Source organism: Sus scrofa, chromosome 3 (genome assembly GCF_054392235.1).
Source record: "Sus scrofa isolate SSC_HxYL_T2T_F1_AM1 chromosome 3, Sscrofa_HxYL_maternal_Yorkshire_Landrace_v2.0, whole genome shotgun sequence".
Classification (NCBI taxonomy): Eukaryota; Metazoa; Chordata; class Mammalia; order Artiodactyla; family Suidae; genus Sus; species Sus scrofa.
In genome coordinates this window covers 85,217,717-85,237,584 of record NC_139385.1, presented here as the reverse complement: position 1 = coordinate 85,237,584, position 19,868 = coordinate 85,217,717, and the positions used below count along the sequence as shown (strand labels likewise).

Below are 19,868 nucleotides of genomic sequence, written 5' to 3'. Positions count from 1 at the left end.
AATTAACTTTCTGAGTACCTACTAAGTGAGTATATCGTGCACAGCACTGTGTGGCTACCAGACAGTTCAGCGTCTGGCTGATGAGAGCAACAAACACCCCTGTGGGCAGCATCCTCCCACGTCTGACTCACCAGCAATCTCTCTACTCCATCCCTGCGCTTTGTGCCCTCCACTCTTTTCTTCTGCCTTCACTAGTTATAAAATGGAACCAAGGTATACATTTTGCTTTTTATATTTTTGAATAATTTTATGTTCTTTATACCAAGGGGGCATATCACATTTCTTAGTAAAGTAGGAAATGACATAACGAAAAGCTTTATTTTAGCAGCTCCCCAAATAATTCTGGAATAAAGTGCAAATTCCTAATTATGGCCTTCAAGGAGCCACACGCCCTGTCTCCTGCTTCTCACTGACCTCATCTCCTTGCACTTCCCCTCTCATCCAGGTCACTCCAGCCTCAGTGGCCTTCTCACTATTCCTTCTTGGGTTCTGCTGCCTAGAGTGTCTTTCTACAGGCCTCGAACATACTGAAAAGATTCAGGGGTAAAGGAACTAATGGTAAGAGGCTGGGTAGAGGCAAGTCAGTCTGGAGATGACTAAGTATAAAACAGATTCTGGAGACACTTGTATTTCAGATGATGACCAAGAATGACGGAGAGGTGAGATGGTGAGATTAGGGGGCCTCAAGTGTTTCCTTAAAATCAGCCCAAATGTAGTCCCTGCTGGCTGAGCAGTGTTTGGGACAGTTCTGGAAGGAGTCACCCAAGGTTTGAATTGAGGCTCTGGAGAGAAGCCTACTTCTGGGAAGGCAGGCCACTGCCACCAGAAGCAGTAATTGCACCTAGAGGACAGGGGAGGGATGGAGCCCACTTGGGACACCACTTAATGCTGCAGTGAGTCTGGCTCCATCAACGCCTAGCAGTGTGACCTCTGGCAAGACACTCAAACTGACAGAGCTTTCCTTATCTCAACAAAAAAAGATAACATTATAGAACTTTTATAAGGAACACACGCCATAGATTAAAGTGTTTTTAAATCAGGACGTGTCAAAGTTTATCTCATTCTCTTTCCTTAGAAAACAAATCTTTTTCCTAATCTTATTTCCATTCCATACCACAACAGTATTTCCTGATACTCTCCCAGTTCTTCCAGCTCAACCCCAGGAGAGATGAGTATGTAACTGACTATTTAAAGAAAGGTAGAATATGATCAGTGATATTAGAAAGATGGTTTTAATGTTGAAATGTTTAAAGCTTAATGTTGAGATTTAGAGAAAGTAGAGAATGAACTACTTTTTGTTTGTGGGCAGGGCTTAGGGGGCCAGAGAAGAAAAACCCCCTCTCCCCACAAAGGCGGATGTGGGTCCTGACGTAGAGTGTTCCTGTTTCTCTCCTGGTCCCCGTTTCCCTCCCCTTCCCTTTCGCTTTACCCCAGATGGAACAACATCCTAACTGGCGACTGCATTTCAGCCTCTCATTCGTCTAAGGCCCACTGGACACTGGCACCCGGGTCACCTCAGTGAAGCTATGATCACCCCTGGCTCCTAAGTTTCCTAACAGCTCTGCAGTTTCTACAAAAGGAGGTACCCCTCAGTCCCAACAGAATGCATTCAAGGCCCTCCGTGGCAGTGCCTCTCACTTTCTTTCTCAGACTTAACTGCTCTCTACTGCTCTTCATGTCCTAGAAGTGGCAGACAAACTGGACTACATAGTAATTCACAAATAAACTTCTGATGGTTTTCCACTGTCTCCCCTTAGCTAATGTGTTCTACCCAACCACAGCGCCCCCATCTCAGCTTCACCTATTCAGATCCTCCAAATCCTTTAAACCCACAACTGCCTACGTCATGGAGCCTTCTCTGGCCCCCAAAGCCCTGCCCACAAACAAAAAGTAGTTCATTCTCTACTTTCTCTAAATCTCAACATTAAGCTTTAAACATTTCAACATTAAAACCGTCTTTCTAATATCACTGATTACATTCTACCTTTCTTTAAATAGTCAATTACATACTCATCCCTCCTCTAAGAACCTCAAGAAGGAGACCACATCAGAGATGACTTTCCTATAGTCCCTGATATGTTCAGCATGGCACTCTGCACACAGATGTTCAATTCATAATTCAGCCTTCGACAAATCTCTCCTGCTGAGAAAGAGTCTGCTGCTGCTCAGAAAAATATACCAAACAGCACTTATTCTGACAAATCATTATCAATTAGCAGGACGTGGCATAAAGGAGAAGACACTTAATACTGTATAAATAACACACAGATTCAGGAAAAGATTTTTGCACATTAGAAATTATTTCTCAAAAATGAATTCCTAACACTGAGGAAATTCCTTATTTAGCCCAAAGCCTGTTTGTTAAGCTGTTTATTAAACTGGTCATGTTGAAGAAAAAGGGTTCTGAAAATCTGATTCGGCAATAAACAGTTCATGGACATTCTATGACCACAGAAAGCCATCTCAAACTCATCTCAGCAAGATGCAAAAACTCCTGCAACACAAGGTCTAGAGAGAATTTCCAGAATAAGACCCAAGCCGCACCCTCGCCTCACCTTAAACACACAGGAAGGTGTGGATTACCACAGAAGGCATTAGGCAAACACCTGGAAAACCTCTGGAAAGTTCACATTTCACTCATTTATAAACAGAGAGAAAACCTAGGCTGAAGAGATACAAGTAAGCTTCCCAACAAGGGGACCAGGTCTCATTCTTCTGAGAATTCAGTGTTCAGAACAGTCCCTGGTACAGAGCAGGTGCCCAAAAAAGGACTTCTGAACTGAAAAGAATAAATGTTTTTAATGGTACATTGAAGGACTTTTTTCCGCCAGGAAAATCACCCTAATACTCCCATAACTGACAACAGCTTCCAAATGTGACCTTCTAGCCATTTTTTTATATTTTTCATAACCATTTTAGAAGTGTGTCACTTACCATAAAATTCACCCATTTAAAGTGTCTGATCAGTGGTGTTTAGTGTATTCGGAATTGTCCAACCATCATCACTATCTAATTTTGGATTTTCATCACCCCTAAAACCATACCCATTAGCAGTCACTTCATTTCCCCTTCCCCTCAGCTCCACTGCTTATCATTCCCTTACTTTTTCTTGTGGTAAAATAGACATAAAAGTTACTACTTTAACTATTTCTTAAGTACACAATTCAGAAGCATGAAGCACATTCACACTGTGTGTGGTGCAACCATTGCCATCATCCATCTCAGAACTTTTTCATCATCCCAAACCGAAGTTCTGTCCCCATTAAATACTATCTCCCCTTTCCCTCCAACCCCAGCCCCTGGTAACCACTAATCTACCTTTTGTCTGTAAGTCTGACTAACCTTGATATATCTCATATCAGGGGAATCACACACTAAAGGACTTTTAAAAGAGGACTGGGCGCCACTGACAGCTGGCAGTCATAGCCATTCGATAAGGACAATAAACTCTCAGACTGTCAATCCCAATCCCCATAGAAGACTTTGAAATAGAAACATAATTCATATGTAATTACCAGTGTAATCATCAAAGTTGACTCTTCCTCTCATTGTGTTCACAACTGACTCAGGCTGCTCAAAAATTTCCTTCTGCATAAACGAACTGAAGTTGCCTAAAGTAATATAAATTGTTATCATTAAAACAAAAGTTGTAGGAAAATAATAAAAAAAAAAAAAAAAAAAAGTTAACAAGCCAGAGGATTAAAAATTTGTATACAACGGTAAGTCAAACTCCTTCAATATCATTTTAGTAAATGAAATGAAACAAAAGGTCTTGCAATAGAGAACAATATTCATATATGACATTTTACCCTTTGGGTAAATGTACCCTGTGGTACATTCTGCGAGGAAGGAGGACAAACACTTCTATTAACTTCGCACCTAAAATAAGCAGTTACAGAAAAACAGGGGCGTGGGACAAGCTTAAGTTTTAGAGTCAGCTCTACATTCAAACCACAGTTCTCTCCTTTACTGGCCAAGTGGCTCTGGGGAATTTCTTAATTGTAAAATAAGCTGTTCTAAATAGCTATTTCACAGTGTGGTAGTGTGGATTAATAAAGACTTGACATTGCACAGCTGTTATGCAATAAATATTAGCTTGTTTTCCACCACGTCCCCATCAGAAAGGACAACAAACACCACAATCACCATCATCATAATAGTTAATATTAGCAAACATTATGTAGAACTCACTAAGCGAATCAAGGACTGTTCTAAGGGCTTAATCCCCCAAACAACCTTAATTAGCTAAGTCCTATTATCCCCATTTCATATATGAGAAAGCCAGAGCAGAGAGAGAATAAGAGAGGAATAAAGAACAGAACACAAACTATGTTTATAAAGTATCTTAAGAATACCAAGTACTGGAGTTCCTGTCGTGGTGCAGCGGAAATGAACCCGACTATGAACCATGAGGTTACAGGTTCAATCCCTGGCCTCACTCAGTGGGTTAAGGATCCGGTGTTGCCGCAAGCTGTGGTGTAGGTTGCAGACAAGGCTCGAATCTGGCGTTGCTGTGGCTCAGGTGTAGGCCGGCGGCTACAGCTCTGATTAGACCCCTAGCCTGGGAACCTCCATTTGCCATGGGTGCAGCCCTAAAAAAAAGACAAAAAAAAAAAAAAAAAAAAAGAAAAGAATACCAAGTACTATTTAAATAATTGAATTCTTTTTTAATGTTAGAAACAATAAATGATGAATCAGTGTGAAAGAGTACTGTCAAACCAGCAGATAACTCCTCCACAGAATCAATCCCTCTTTCTGGGGTTATCCTTTCACTGAACTGTTTTATCAGATTCCTACTCCAGGACAGGAAGGAGAGCGCCTCCTCTGTATCAGGACACTGAGCCCTAACAGGACAAAAACTCACCCTTCATGATCTGCTGCAGCTCCATCTGGAGGGTCTGCACAGCACGTCCAGGGTGATCTCCCGCAGTCCGTTTAATTCGATGGATAGAAAGACGGCCGTCTACCACTGCTGCGACATCATCGTCTTCAAGAAAGATGACGCGATTGGTATGTTCTATGACAGCACTATCAAATGTTCAGGGAGACAGTACAATCAATGTTCAAGGTTGATTATTATAAATAAAACTATTATTAGCACAAAAGGACCAAATTTAAATACACTATCATCCTGCAGGAGCTCTGAGAACTTTCTTGTTACCAATGCCATTCCCTACAGGGACGTGAAGGAGGGGGTGGTCACTGTGGACAATGAAGAAAAGGAACTCTGTGCAGCAACCAAAACCCAACTTAGATTAGACCAGACTGGAAAGAGTGGTTATTTCCTCCTCAGTCTACCTATCACCAAGTCGTCCAATTTCAACTCCTAAACATTTCCCAGGGCTTCTCTCTATGTCCACCACCAGAAACCAGTTCAAGCTCCTGGCTGGACTACTGCAGCAACCTCCTAACTTCCACCCACATTCCCTCCAACCACCCTCCATCCAGTCTCCATTTCTACCAAAAGGCATATCAAAAGGCAACTCCAATCAAGATTTCTCCCTTACCCAACAAACCACTTGACAGCTTCTCTTTAGCTCTTAGGTAAACAACAAAGTGGCTTTACTAGGACCTGTACCTTTTTCTCTGGCCTCATCTCCCACCCAAGTTCCTCTCTCCATTCCAGCCATGCTCACATCCATCCCAAACTCTCACAGGCTGGTCCATTTGCAGAGAAGGAATGTTTCTTTCTTTCACCTCTTCACCTAATTAACTCCTAATAGTCCTTAACCCTCAGTTCAAGCATCATTCTGTTAAAGAAATATACCCACAAGAGGGTCAAGTCACCCTGTTAGAAGCATCTGTAGCTCTTGTCACAGCTGCAATTCTATACTTGGTGACCACTGACTAAAGTCTTTTCTCCCATTAAGAAAGAGCTCCTTAAGGACAAGTAACATTTTTATTCTTACTCACCATTACCTCCTCAGCCCAACACTCGGCTTTGCTGGAGTGTTCAATATGAATGCATGGTAAATGAAAAAAGCTGGGATGCTTCTGCAACTTCCACTTTATTTAAGCCAAAACTGTCAGCTCTGGGACAAACCTACTTACTAACAGCAACAATGCTTCTTAGCACCAGCAACACACCTTATACACTTACAAACTTTACACCCCCTACTTTCAGGCACAATGAATAATGACTCAAATACCTGTTGGCAATTTGAATGATTCCATTTTATCCTCACTGCTATTTGCATTTCATTTATAAATGCCTCTAAGCATTCCACTGCATTTTCTCTCAAAATGTCTTAGTCTAATGCTATTTCCTATATAAAAGTGATTTAGATGCCAATTATTTCTGAATAAAAAATATGTGTCCATATTGGACTAAAATGACAATATAGGTTAGCAATTACATTATAATTGGTATGATCCTAAGCCATTCTACTCTCCAATCTAAAATTTCTCCTTACAAGGAATTTCTGTCATGGCGCAGTGGTTAACGAATCCGACTAGGAGCCAAGAGGTTGCGGGTTCCATCCCTGGCCTCGCTCAGTGAGTTCAGAATCCAGCACTGCCGTGAGCTGTGGTATAGGTTGCAGGCATGGCTCTGATCCCATGTTGCTGTGGCTCTGGCGTAGGCCAGCAGCAACAGCTCTGATTAGACCCCTAGCCTGGGAATCTCCATTTGCAGCGGGTATGGAGCTAAAAAGGACAGAAGACAAAAGACGAAAAAAAAAAAAAAATCTCCTTACAAAACCTGGGTTAAGACTCAAAAAAAAAAAAAAAAAAAAAAATCCATGACTTCAGTAAGTATACTGGAACAAGTCTCAAGATTAGCTCTTCTTTGTAAACTGACCTACATACTCTGAATTGAGAAAAAGAAGTGTTCTAGAATCCCATCTCCAAAAAAAGTCACCTTCACATCCTTAATTAAAGTTCTTCTGTACAGCATGACGACATTTATACAACATAACGTGTTGGTTTCCTGGAGCATGATTAGTTTTACTAAAAACTCTCGCAATCAACCAAGGAAGCTCACCTTGCATCAGAAGCAAAGTAATACTCCACTGCTTTTTCTTCAACAGGGAAAAGACAAGTTGTGCTGTCCACACGAGAGAGATTGCAGCTTCCTTTCTTATCCTTGCCTAGAGCATAGAGTTAACAAGATCAGCAGTAGAAAACCATGGCCAATATAGACATATACATAGTTTTCTACTAAATCAACAAAAAACCCGTAGCAACACAAAATAATTTCAGCAACTGTTCAATGCCAGGTAGATCACCCTATTTCCATGCAAAAAGCCAACAAGAACAAAGGGCATAGAGTGAAGCAACTATCAAAGAGCGTGGCAGATACAGTGCTATGTTATGCGTTTTTTAATGTAATATTTCTTTTCCAGGTAAAAGGCAAATAATTAATGTCACTAGTTTTAATGTAGGACTAATCTATCTTAATTTAACTTTATACAAAAAACTCAATAGAAATAATACATATGTTTGTATATTTAAACTTACTAAAATTACATTAAAAATAACAAAATTGTGGAATGAAAAGTAAAATGAAGGCTAGTGGCATACTTTTGTTACCTCATAATAAAACTTCTCTAGATTTTAACAGTAAATCAGCATAACAAATCAAGGTTCAGGCTACACGAATTCCAATTTTAAAACAAAACAAAAATACTTAGAAAGAACTCTCTAGTCATGTTATATCATACGTGGCACCTCCTGCTAAGACTGGAACTATAAACCCAGAACCTCTCCTTTCTTAAAACTGGGTTTTCTAACACGTCTTTTAAGTCAAGATAAAGTATATTCCTTTTGCAATGATCACATTTTTTAATTCTGGTACTTTAGAATTCTGGCATCTCAATCTGTCAAACCGTTGATGAAGGATTTTTTTTTTCCTTTTTGCTTACTCACAACTAAAGCCAAAACTGAAAAGCATAATGAAGTTTGATGAATTAGCCAAATACAGAAAATATCTATTAATTGAAGACTATGTAAATGTCACAGTGACCAAAAAACATCTTTCTCCCAAGATCAAGATGAGGCAGGAGACAGAGGGACTTCAGGATAGACAACTGCAACCAGCCTCGTATTTAGACTTCCTGAGGCAGGAGACGGTGGACTTTAGGATAGACATTTACAATCAGCCACCTATCTATACTACAAGATAGAAATAACAACAGGCACAAGGCAAATAAGTGGCACTTGTCTTCTGTGAACTTGTTAAACAATGGCGACAAGAGGAGGGGCTGAGCCCGGCTTGGGCAGAACAAAGAGGTCAGGTACTCCCCATTCTCAGCACCAGGGAGACCCCCAACTACACATAAACAGAGTGAGCCTTCTGGGTCAGAAAGGGCAGGGGTGCCAGGCCATAATAAGTCTGGATAACCTTCCCACCATGCTCTGCTTTAGAATCTATCTTGGCCAAAAGTTCCACATGCAGATCAGGGGAGGGCCTTAGATCTGGTCAGGTATGAAAGATAAACAGGTTAATTGGCCAAAGGAAGACAAAGACCCGGAAGAAGTGTCCTACGGAAGTAATTTAAAGCCCCTCTCCTGCACGCTCCTCATTCAGGGGACGCCCGCACCCTCACTTCTCCTTTGGGGGTATATTACTCTTTGCCTTTGCCTTAGATAAAAAGATCAATACTCTATTTCTGTGCTCTCCCACACGTCATACTGGGTTTCTAACTATAAACTTTATATACCTGTTTTTACAGTCTTTGCCTCCTTGGAACTTTCTTGCTTTCAATGGGGGCAAGAATCAGGGCAATTCCACTTCTAGCCTCTGGCTGGTCTAGTGCCTAGGATTCCTGGTTTTCATCCAGGCTGCCCAGGTTCAATTCCTGAGCAAAGAATGAGGATCTCACTTCAAGCCATCACCCACTGCTGCCTCTCCGAAATCAAAGACACAGTGGCCCTTATAACCAATGGACAAAATGGCAGAGAATACCACAAATATACTTGTAAAAACTCATGTGTCCATTCTTTATGGGCTTGGTAACATGCATCCAAAATTCTCCACAATCCATGATTATTTGGTGTGTTTTAGGTATGAAAATAAAACATTTCTTCCCATCCAAATTCGACAACAAAAAAGATACCACACTTCAAAAAATAAATATCAGGAGTTTCCATTGTCGCTCAGTGGTAACGAATCCGACCGGTATCCATGAGGATGTCAGTTCAATCCCTGGCCCTGCTCAGTGGGTTAAGGATCCAGTGTTGTCCTGAGCTGCAGTGTAGTCACAGACAAGGCTTGGATCCCATGTGGCTATGGTTGTGGCGTAGCTCCGATTCGACGCTTAGCCTGTGAGCTTCCATACGCTGAGGGTGCAGCCCTAAAAAAATAAATAAATAATACCTATAAGATGACATCCCAGAGAAGATAACACCATAGAGAGATAAAACAAGTCAGTGTTTGCCAGGGGCTGGGTATGGTGACAAGGGTGACTACAGAGGGGTAGCTGGACAACTCTTTTTTTTAGGGCATGAATTATTTACCTTGATTGTGGAGGTGGTTATACAACTATCTGTATTTGACAGAACTCATGATTTTGCACCTCAAAAGAGTGAACTTTACGTATGTTAAAAAGTGAATTAAAAAACAGGCAAAAGGAAAAAAGAACAGACTTGGAGTTCTGGGAAGGGGCGGGGGGGGGGTGTGGAGTGGGGTGGATGGGCATTTGGGGGCTTTGGGGATGCAAACTATTATATTTGGAGTGGAAGGACAATGGGATCCTACCATACAGCACAAGGAAATGTATGTGACTGGGTCACTTTGTTGTACAACAGAACTTGACGAAACATTGTACATCAACTATACTTTAATAATAATGAAATTTTTGGAGTTCCTGTTGTGGCGCAGTGGTTAACGAATCCAACTAGAAACCATGAGGTTGCAGGTTCGATCCCTGGCCTTGCTCAGTGGGTTAAGGATCCGGCATTGCTGCGAGCTGTGGTGTCGGTTGTGGACACGGCTCAGATCCAGTGTTGCTGTGGCTCTGGCGTAGGCCAGTGGCTACAGCTCCAATTCGACCCCTAGCCTGGGAACCTCCATGTGCCGAGGGAGTGGCCCAAGAAATGGCAGAAAGACAAAAAATAATAATAATAATAATAATAATAATAATAATAATGAAATTTTTAAAAAAATGGGCAAAAGGATAGGCCAGCACCTACATTTTTAAAATAAATACAACCAGCTTTGGTTTTGAAATGTCCTACTGGGATTGAGTTTCACCATATTCTTTCTTGCAATATTGGTTATTTTATTCTTCAAGTAACAAGGCATATCTAATAACAACACTTGGAAAAATTTGAGGTATCATTGCACATTTAGATGAAAGGAACATTACTACTTGATATCTGTAGGACTCTTACAATCTGTGAAATGTCTTCCCATCTGCTGATTATCTCATCTGATTTAAGTGGAATACAATTATTAGCATCCCGCTTTATTTGGTCAATGGTTACACCTGAAGGCAAAAGACCGAAAGCCGGCCCAGTGTCTTTCCCTTTACAAGCTTCTTCAATAAGAGGCTGCACTTTTCAAACTACACCCTGCTAAGCCACACATTATCTAGCTCCCAGGAGCTGAGGAAACCAAGGTTACTAAAACACAACCCCTCATCTCAAAAAGATCTGTCTTGTGATAGATATTTCTTCCAGCTTAAGACCTTAACCAGTATTCTTCCATTGCTTCTAAAAACAGCCTAGGACAATGTACAAGGTAAAATATAAGTAATATATACACAAGCAGAATTATTAACAGAAATCTGGAACTCTGGATCCAAAGACTAGTTTTTCTTCTGAAAAGGTAGGGAAGGGGAGGAAGAAAATAAAGTCCAACATCTCAGGATAGAAGGCTATTTAAAGAATTAACTTTCTGCTCTAGATAGCCACTATCTAAAGATAAATAGGTTTAGAGTACTTTGATCAATCTTTTCCAAGAATTATGCATTAATAACACGGGTTTCAACTGCCTGAATTTAAAGCAAACACACCATTTTTTGCCTAAGTATATCAGCAAAATGATCCAGTTTGCATAGGTGAAAAGATAAACTTCAAAATAAGCATTTTTTAAAAAATTCCAAACTCAAGGAGTTCCCGTCGTGGCGCAGTGGTTAACGAATCCGACTAGGAACCATGAGGTTGTGGGTTCGATCCCTGTGCTTGCTCAGTGCGTTAACGATCCGGCGTTGCCATGAGCTGTGGTGTATGTTGCAGACGCGGCTCAGATCCTGCATTGCTGTGGCTCTGGCGTAGGCCGGTGGCTACAGCTCTGACTAGACCCCTAGCCTGGGAACCTCCATTAGCCGTAGGAGCAGCCCAAGAAATGGCAAAAAGACAGGAAAAAAAAAAAAATTCCAAATTCAAACAAAGCCAATCAAGATATGGAACGTAAATTTAAAAGTAAATTGTTATGCATAAAATAAAATCCATGTAAAAATATTTCAGTTAAAAGTAGGGCTAAATTATTCAAATAACTACACAGAGTTCAATCTATAAATGCCTTGCACAATGCTGTTTTCCTAATCTTAGCATCTTATTTATTATAAATGTATCCTACATGGTTTTATTTTATTTTATTTTAGTCTTTTTCAGGGCCGCAGCCGCAGCACATGGAGGTTTCCAGGCTAGGGGTCGAATCGGAGCTATAGCTGCCAGCCTACACCACAGCTCACAGCAACGCTGGATCCTTAACCCACTGAGCGAGGCCAGGGATTGACCCTGCAACCTCATGGTTCCTAGTCAGGTTTGTTAACCATTGAGCCAAGATGGGAACTCCTATCCTACATGATTTTAATTTAAAACAAAGAAAAAAAACTTCACTATTCCCACTATTTTCTTAAATTTCAGTGTTTTTTAAAGAAACAAATTATTAAAAGCAGTTTTCTAAATGCCAAAAGCAGACAGACAAAATATACTCTGCAAATTAGAAAAATAATGTCAAAATATGTTTCCCCATAAAATAAGCACATTTTTAGAGGCCCAGCACATTCATTCACTCCAAGAACAAAGAATTAGTAAAGAATGAACAAAAGAGGATAAGATTCCTCCCCATCCATGCAGAATGCATTTCCCACCTCTTTCTCCCTGTGATCCCCACCGTGTGAATTTTGATCCAATCTGAGTCCTAGCTAAGGATATACAACAGAAGAAAATTCTACTCGTCAGAGAAATCACAAAAACAAATCCTTTTCATATCTAGACAGAACTATATATATATGAGTGGATCTGACCAAAGGGGCATTTATTCAATTTAGGGAAAACAATTCTTTAGACCTCCTGCATTCAAATGATACATTTTCCCTCTGGCATGATGTAGGAATAGTTTTTACCTGTTCTGTAGAGTATTGGAATGTGATCAGTAGAGAGCTTATGTTCACTTCGTACACCAATCAATAGAGGGCTACCTCGTCTGTCAGGATAAAATTAAAGAGAATTAATCCATTTCATAAATATCACAGTAATGATACGACATCTAAGTATGATAAGGGAACATTCTTCAAATAATGTTTAAATTCTCTAAGTTCAACCTCAAATGTAACAAAAGAACACCACAAACAGAATTTTTAAAAAAATATTCAGTACAAAGGTCAACAAACTATGACCTACAGGCCACACTTGTCTATTTTCACTGGAACACAGCCATGCCCATTCTTCACATTTTCTGCAGCTGCTTTCACGCTACAACAGCAAAACTGAGTGACTACCAAAGAGGCAATATGGCCCAGAAAGCCTAAAATATTTATTCTCTGGCCTGTTAGAGAAAAAGTTGCAGACCCCTATTCTATTACAATGTGTAAGAAAATGTTCTCCTTTTCAATGTTAAATGGAAACTTTCTTTTGATATATGAGCAATATTTGAATGTCCTAGAACAACATTTAATTGTTCTAAAAAGGACTTCATGATTAGGCTTAAATACCCTAGCAAAAGTGGTAATGATACAATTATCTAGGATGCTGTCTAGAATATACAGTTCCAAAAAATACGGATATTCTACAGAATAATCAATATCCAAAATCAACAAAGTAACAATGGTGCCCCACTACAGACAAAAGACCAATTATATATGCCAAAATGTATTTGCTTTGTAAAGCGATTCTGTTACATTGAAGAGTGGTAAAACAACAGAAAAGAGAGCACATCAAAATAAATGCAGTTGGCTTCCCATATGCCTGAGCTCCACATCTGTGGATTGAACCAAATAGGGATTAAAAATATTTGGAGAGTAGTTCCCACTGTGGTATAGTGGGTTAAGAATCCCACTGCAATAGCTTGGGTCACTGCAGAAGTGTGGACTCAATCCCCAGCCCAGCACAGTGAATTAAAGGATCCGTTGCTACAGCTGCGGTATAGGTCACAGCTGTGGCAACTTCCATACGCCACGGGTGTGGCCATAAAATTTTTTAAAAATTAAAAAAAAAAAAAAGGAAGTATTTTGGGGGAAAAAATTTCAGAAAGTTCCAAAAAACAAAATTGAATTTGCCACACTGGCAACTGTTTATATAGCATTTGCATCATATTTACAACTATTTACATAACATATTGTATTAGGTATTACAAGCAATCCAGAGATGATTTAAAGTGTACAGGAGTATATGCATAGGTTAAATGAAAATACAACGCTATTTGATATAGGGAACTTGAGCATCTGTGGATTTGGGTATTCACCAGGGTCCTGGAACCAATCCCCCAGAGATAACAAGGGACGACTCATAAAAATATCTCTTACAGGCAGAAACTTGATAGTGAAGGGTCATTTATAGTGAACAGAGAATAAGTTTATAATTGAAAAGTTTCAAAATACACGTAATTATTAGTCATCATTAAATTTATATATACCTTGTGCCAACTGCTTGGCCAGGAAAATGAACACTTTTAAATACAAGTGCAAAAGCACCTTCCTATGGAGGGGAAAAAAAGGTATTAGCAATACATATTATAATCAATTATCAAGTGTGAAATACCTCAAATGTACTGGCTTCAGCAGAGAAATTTTTTGTTCACACAACTGCTTTTTGCACTAGGTTATAAATACGTCTAATTTTTAGGTAAACACTTAATCCTGAGCTTTGCTGTATCCAAGACTCAAGCTTTAACCAAGCCCACTCTCGAAATAGACGCAACAGGTAATAGCTCCAAAACAGACCATTTTAAAAGCCATCTTTGCACACACTCCTGACATTTCTCAATAGGTACATCATATCTCCCATATTATGCATTAGCAGGGTAAGGACAGAATCAGAAATGATCCCAAGCTCCATAGCCAAAACCCATTCTCTGGCCCAGTAATTTCACACCACTGTTAATTTTCATTCATTTTGATCTTGAGAGTAGTTCCATATAACTATATGTGTGTGTGTGTACAGTTATAACTATATATATTCACACACAAACAATCACAATTATTAACATGCACACCATTACAACCCCTCAATCCAAACTCCTCAGGGATGGGACCTAAGGAAATCAAGAATGAATAAGGTAGGAGAGGGAAGGAATAGAACAAACAGGGTTATACAATGAATAGAAACAAGAAAAGGCTCAGGACGACACTACTCTGCCTTGAGCAAAGGGAAGGAACAGGCCTATATTCTCCAACTTCCTGACACATCTTTTTGCTGCAGACATCGTAAGATCTGGATGGAGATGGGAGATGAGGGCTGGACCTTCATAAAGAAGTAAAGGGCTTTTAAACAGAAAGCTAAAGCTGTAAGTGGGCTCGGGGGGAGATGGAAGTCATGAAGTATTTGGACCTTTGGGAATCTCTTAGATACCTTTAATCTTTCATTAGAGCAACTGGGATGAGATCAAAAAGAACACCACTTTTCTTTTGGGCTGAGAAGTAATTTTCTGTAGAGGTATAGGGTCAAGGAAAAGTCCCCACAAGGAAAAATAAGTGGACTACTGGCTTGGAGACATGCAGACATTATGCCAGAATAACGAGTGTACATTTCGCTGAAGCTACTTGTGCTAAGTTATTGACCGGGAAGAACACCTGCATGAGCAGGAAGTGAGAAAGCGATGAATCCCTGACCGTCAGTACTGTGTACGTGTTTGTGTGCGGTGTGTATGGGTTTGTGTGGGGGTATGAATAGTTTTTGGACAAACTGATTTTGGATAATTTTCAATTCCTATGGCACTGAACTATGGTGAAAGAAGTAAAATCATTAAAACAACAGCCTCTCAAAATTATTCAAGTTCAACAGTTATAGCTGGGAAATAAAAGCAAAAAGACTTAAGAAATCAGCACAGTTCCTGCTTATTAGTTATTTTTAAGCATTTATTGTGAGCACAGTTGGCACTAATATCTTTAAAAGTGTGGTTTAATACCAATTGTTGGATGACTCTCTCCACCAAGGTAGTAAAACTGGTATCTTGACTTTCCCGATTGTCATACATGTATTTAACAAGCTTGGCAATTGTCTCTGTGTCTGTTTCAGACTCAAAGTCATAGCCTTTGCTTTCCTATAATTAGAAAGAAAAAAAAAATTTTTTTAACCTTTAAGGAAACATTCATTTTTTTCCTCAAAAATCTCATTAATAACTTCTAGTCCTTTTTTGACCACCATACCCCAATTACCCACTGTTCAAAATCAAGATCACCATTTAATTATGGTGAACCCAAAATGGTGAGGTGTTCCCTATGACAAATATACAATTATGACTATATAACTCTATATATGTCCTATGTGAAGTAAATTTTAAAAGAATTAAAATATAATAAATATATAACATTCACAAAACACTAATTCCATAATGAATATAAGGATTCTTCCTTTAACATTTCACTGTCCAATATCATGGCCATTGGCTATATGTGGCTATTTAAAGTGATTAAACGGAAATAAAATCTCAAATTCAGTCCTTCATTCATCCCAGCTCAACAGCCACATGTGGACAATGGCTCCCATACTGGGATGGTACATGTCTGGAAGGTTTCCATCGCTGTGGAAAGCTGAGCTGGACGGCTCGCAGAGGGCACTCACGAAGGTCATCATCATTATCGCTTCTACACAGTACTGAGCTACGAGGGCACAGAGCCTTCATTCAGTCTGTCTGGAGTCTTCTGACATGCTCTAGCATCTTTTAAAAATGACAAACAGGGTCTCTCACAAGGCAAAAAACATCCTCCCCAAACTCCAATTTTATTTAAGCTTTTGGGTCACTTATAACAAAGCCAAATAATTATTTTCTTGCCATATAAGAAACAAAAATGTTCCACAGTCAACAAAGAAAAGCCCAGCAAACCACCATACCCTTTTAACTGCCTAGGAATTACCTGATCACACCCAGACAGGATTTACTGCACACCCTAACAAACAACCTTACTGCTCTTGTTAGACATATTCTCAGAGATGGGTAGGCTTCACTTACCAAAAACTTTTTCAAGTCTTTATAGTTGGTGATGATTCCATTATGAATAACAATAAATTCTAAAAGAGACACAAGTATTGATGACAAGAAATTATAGGTCTAATGAATACTATAAATAGCCATTACTATTAACAGATATTCCTCAAGTTAAAAAATTGTTACATAATATATTTAAGTGTATTACAGATGTAATCAAGTATTATCTACTTTTCACCATCGGATTATCCTCAGGTAGATCAGTAGTACAGTTCATACGGAGAAGCACACAATGCTTGCTAAGAGGTGGCTGTAATGGGTTAATATAATAAATTGGAGTCTAGAGACATAAACTTCAGTTGTGGCTAAACTACTAGCCCAAGAGTTCCTGCTGTGACACAGTAGATTAAGGATCTGGCATTGCTGCAGCTATGGCATAGATCACAGCTATGGCTCGGATTTGATCCTTGGCTCAGTAACTTCCTTATGCCACAGGTGTTGCCAAAAAAAATAAAAAAATAAACTACTAGCCCAATGCCACCATATAAGAGAAACACAGGCTAGGGGTTGAATTGCAGCTGCAGCAGCCAGCCTACCCCACAGCCACAGCAACTTGGAATCTGAGCAGTGTCTACGACACACACCACAGCTCACAGCAACACCGGATCCTTAACCCACTGAGGAAGGCCAAGGATCAAACCCATATCCTTACTGCTGAGCCACAACAGGAACTCCCTAAAACGTTGACAAAAAGCAAAATCCCCTTCCTAGAGCTATCTGTGCTTCTCAGAGCTGCTGTGTGTGCTATGCAGATCCCAGGGGAGTGGAAGGTGAGAGCAGGCAGGAGGACTCGGGGGGACTCTAAGGCACCCTCCTCTTCACACAATGGCAGGCTGTCCCCTTAGCACACTCCCAAGCGGATGACTCTACATCCTGGCTCCCTGTTCAGACAGCTTGTCACTGAGGAAGATTTTGTCCATGCCTTTCCGTGGCTCTCTAGTATGACAAAGTAACACAGTAACAATCCATCTCTCTCTACATAAACTGTTACTTCTTCTAGAGGTGCCTCTGCTCATCGGTTTCTAAGCCACATCGGCCTTTCCAGTTTTGGTGGTTGAATGCGGCCCCGGAGTTACTGCTGGGGTTACTTTAAGCATAAACTGAATCCTTGCCTAGCAGTTTCACTATACTTGTGACTTCAGACATTAGTTGAGATGGCTTACATTTTGCCAGCATTCACCAGGACCCTAATTCTCGACACAGCAAGGTGGACTGATCAATGAGATTATATAAGCTGCTGCTAGACAAGTTTGTAAGACCAAGAGTCATTATATACATATTTCTGGTCTATTAGAACTGAGCAATGTTTTCTAAGTCTGAGGTGTGGAGATAGAGGAATAACAGTAACAAGTTCTGTGGGTACAGTTATCAGGGAGGGTGCCTACTCACACTGTCTAACTTGGACTGTTCTCCTGTCACAAAGAAGAGTACTTTCAATAGGACATCTACACACTAAGAGGTAGTATGACAATTTCAGTGCAAGACTAAATCAAGCTTTCTACATTTTGGGGAAACAATTAGTTATTTTTTTTTTCATGGAAACTGGATACTCTTTTCTAGTTTACTGAATTTTAAAACTGAAGATCTCATATTTTTAAAAGGCCTTTTTACATAAAGTAAAGTTTCTAATTGACAGATCTGGAAATAAATCTGAAATGGACAAACTATGGATTCAACACACAAATGACATTTCCTCCTACAGTTACCTTGATGTGGATTTGATACAACCCTCAAAAGAATCCTATAAAATAATTGTTTCAAAGCCCCTTTGAAATCACAAAAGTGCAGCAAAACCACAAGTAAAAGTAAATAACTTTTTCAAATAGACTGAAAAGCCAACAGGCACTTCTTGGTATGCGCAATTTTTAAAAACATCCCAAGTTGAAATATCCAATCTGCACAGTGCTGTCCCTTCATAGGAGGCAAGACACTGTGGGCACATCATGTGGGAGGCCGTTCTCGGTGCTCTGGGCTATGAAAGTGGGCCTCCTTCCCGGTCTGCTTGATGTGGAAGTAAGGGCCTCGGCACAGAGCAGACTGCTCGGGATGGGCTGGGGTGTTGGGGCTGGACCCAGCAACAAGCTGCTTTCTGGCCCACTGGCCCTGCCCCTGCCACTGCTGCTCCCACCACCATCACTGCTTGAAGACTCCGTGTCCCAAGAATCATGAAAGGAAGGGTTTCTGCTACTCCTTTTGGTCGGGGTCGGGGAGACAGTGGTCCTCCTCACTGCCATTCCTTCTCCTTTTCCCAGGGCAGCCCTTGCTCATGGCAGCTGGTAGAGGGGAGCCATGCGACAGCAGCACAGTGAGAGGACAAAACAGAGTGCTGTGTTCCTGTGGCTGCCACACCCATTCCCTGGGGCCTTGGCTCTCAAGGTGGGGGATGCTGCCAGGGCGAGTACCATGGTGGCTTCCAGTGTCTGCGCTGCACTCTCCTCCAAACCCCCTACGTCGCAGGCTCCGTGGTACCCTGGTTTAGAGGCTTGAAGTATCCTTTTCGCTAAAAGGAACTAGGGCTCCTTAGAGGAAAGGCCAAGTCCAGGTTTGGGGCAGGGTTAGATAAACAGGTACTGAACTGTTCTGAACCACAAGAATATTACAAAGACTACTGATCCTACCTGAGTCACCATCAAAAGGATTCAGGAGCCAACCTAAATAAACTCCCACCTGACTAAAGATGGGGAATTTTGTGCATCAATATGATAATTACGTCAGTGTTTGGAAACAAATGAAATCTTTTAAACCCATGAATTTATTATAATAATAATAAAAATGAACTCATTGTGCATTTTAGAACATTAGAATGACTTCACTTGAAAAATGGTAAATTAAGGGGGAAAAAAATCAAACATTTAACCTGTCTTTCCTATGCAATCTGTACATCAGGGTAATCAAGCAGTTACTGTGGTGAAGTTTCTCTTTATAGAAGTATTGGAGATAATAAATGACGAAGGAATGATAGTATTAGATTATCACTACTTTGTAACCCCTAAAGAAATAATTAATCTTGGCAATGATCATCAGTGAGCTCTAATAACACAAAGAGAAAAGCATCCAAACATTATGGATGTAAACGAACAGCATACCAATTTATAATAAACAGAAGAGACAGAGAATCATGTTAAATGACACCTCAGGATGCGTGACATTAGCAAGATCCAGATTGGAGGAAACTCTACAGGACAAACAACTGCAAGGAACCAACAAACTGCAAAGAAAAGAGGAGGGAGAAGGAGAAGTCTTGGGAGACAGATCAATCTACCAAGTTCTTACCTTTTAGATACACACACACACATTTATAAATTAAATGCTGTGATATCTAGCTACCTGTGATATGATAGCCAGCTATATGATATCAGCTTCCAAAATAACCTGGGCAGGGCATAGATGCATGTAACTGATCACATATTGGTAAAAGTTAAAGCTGGGTGATGGATACATCAGATTCTGGATGCTCTCTACTTCTGAAAGTGCCTGACACTTTCCAGAATAAAAC

The 19,868-nt window shown here is 40.2% G+C and overlaps 1 protein-coding gene across 3 annotated transcripts in view; it reads right to left on the bottom strand.

Annotated features, from left to right (window-relative positions):
• The window catches only part of GFPT1 (glutamine--fructose-6-phosphate transaminase 1), a 56,694-nt gene that overhangs the window by 19,263 nt on the left and 17,563 nt on the right, over window positions 1-19,868 (bottom strand). For 2 of the 3 annotated variants that reach the window (XR_014839550.1, NM_001194979.1), the window contains 7 exon segments: window positions 16,337-16,395; window positions 15,293-15,427; window positions 13,802-13,863; window positions 12,294-12,373; window positions 6,983-7,088; window positions 4,865-5,028; window positions 3,516-3,611 (listed from right to left, as the gene is read on the bottom strand). Coding sequence is in view for 2 of the 3 variants with exons in the window: in NM_001194979.1 (NP_001181908.1) it covers window positions 3,516-3,611; window positions 4,865-5,028; window positions 6,983-7,088; window positions 12,294-12,373; window positions 13,802-13,863; window positions 15,293-15,427; window positions 16,337-16,395 (702 nt within the window). In the remaining variant the exon portion in view is untranslated. 3 annotated transcript variants of the gene reach the window in all.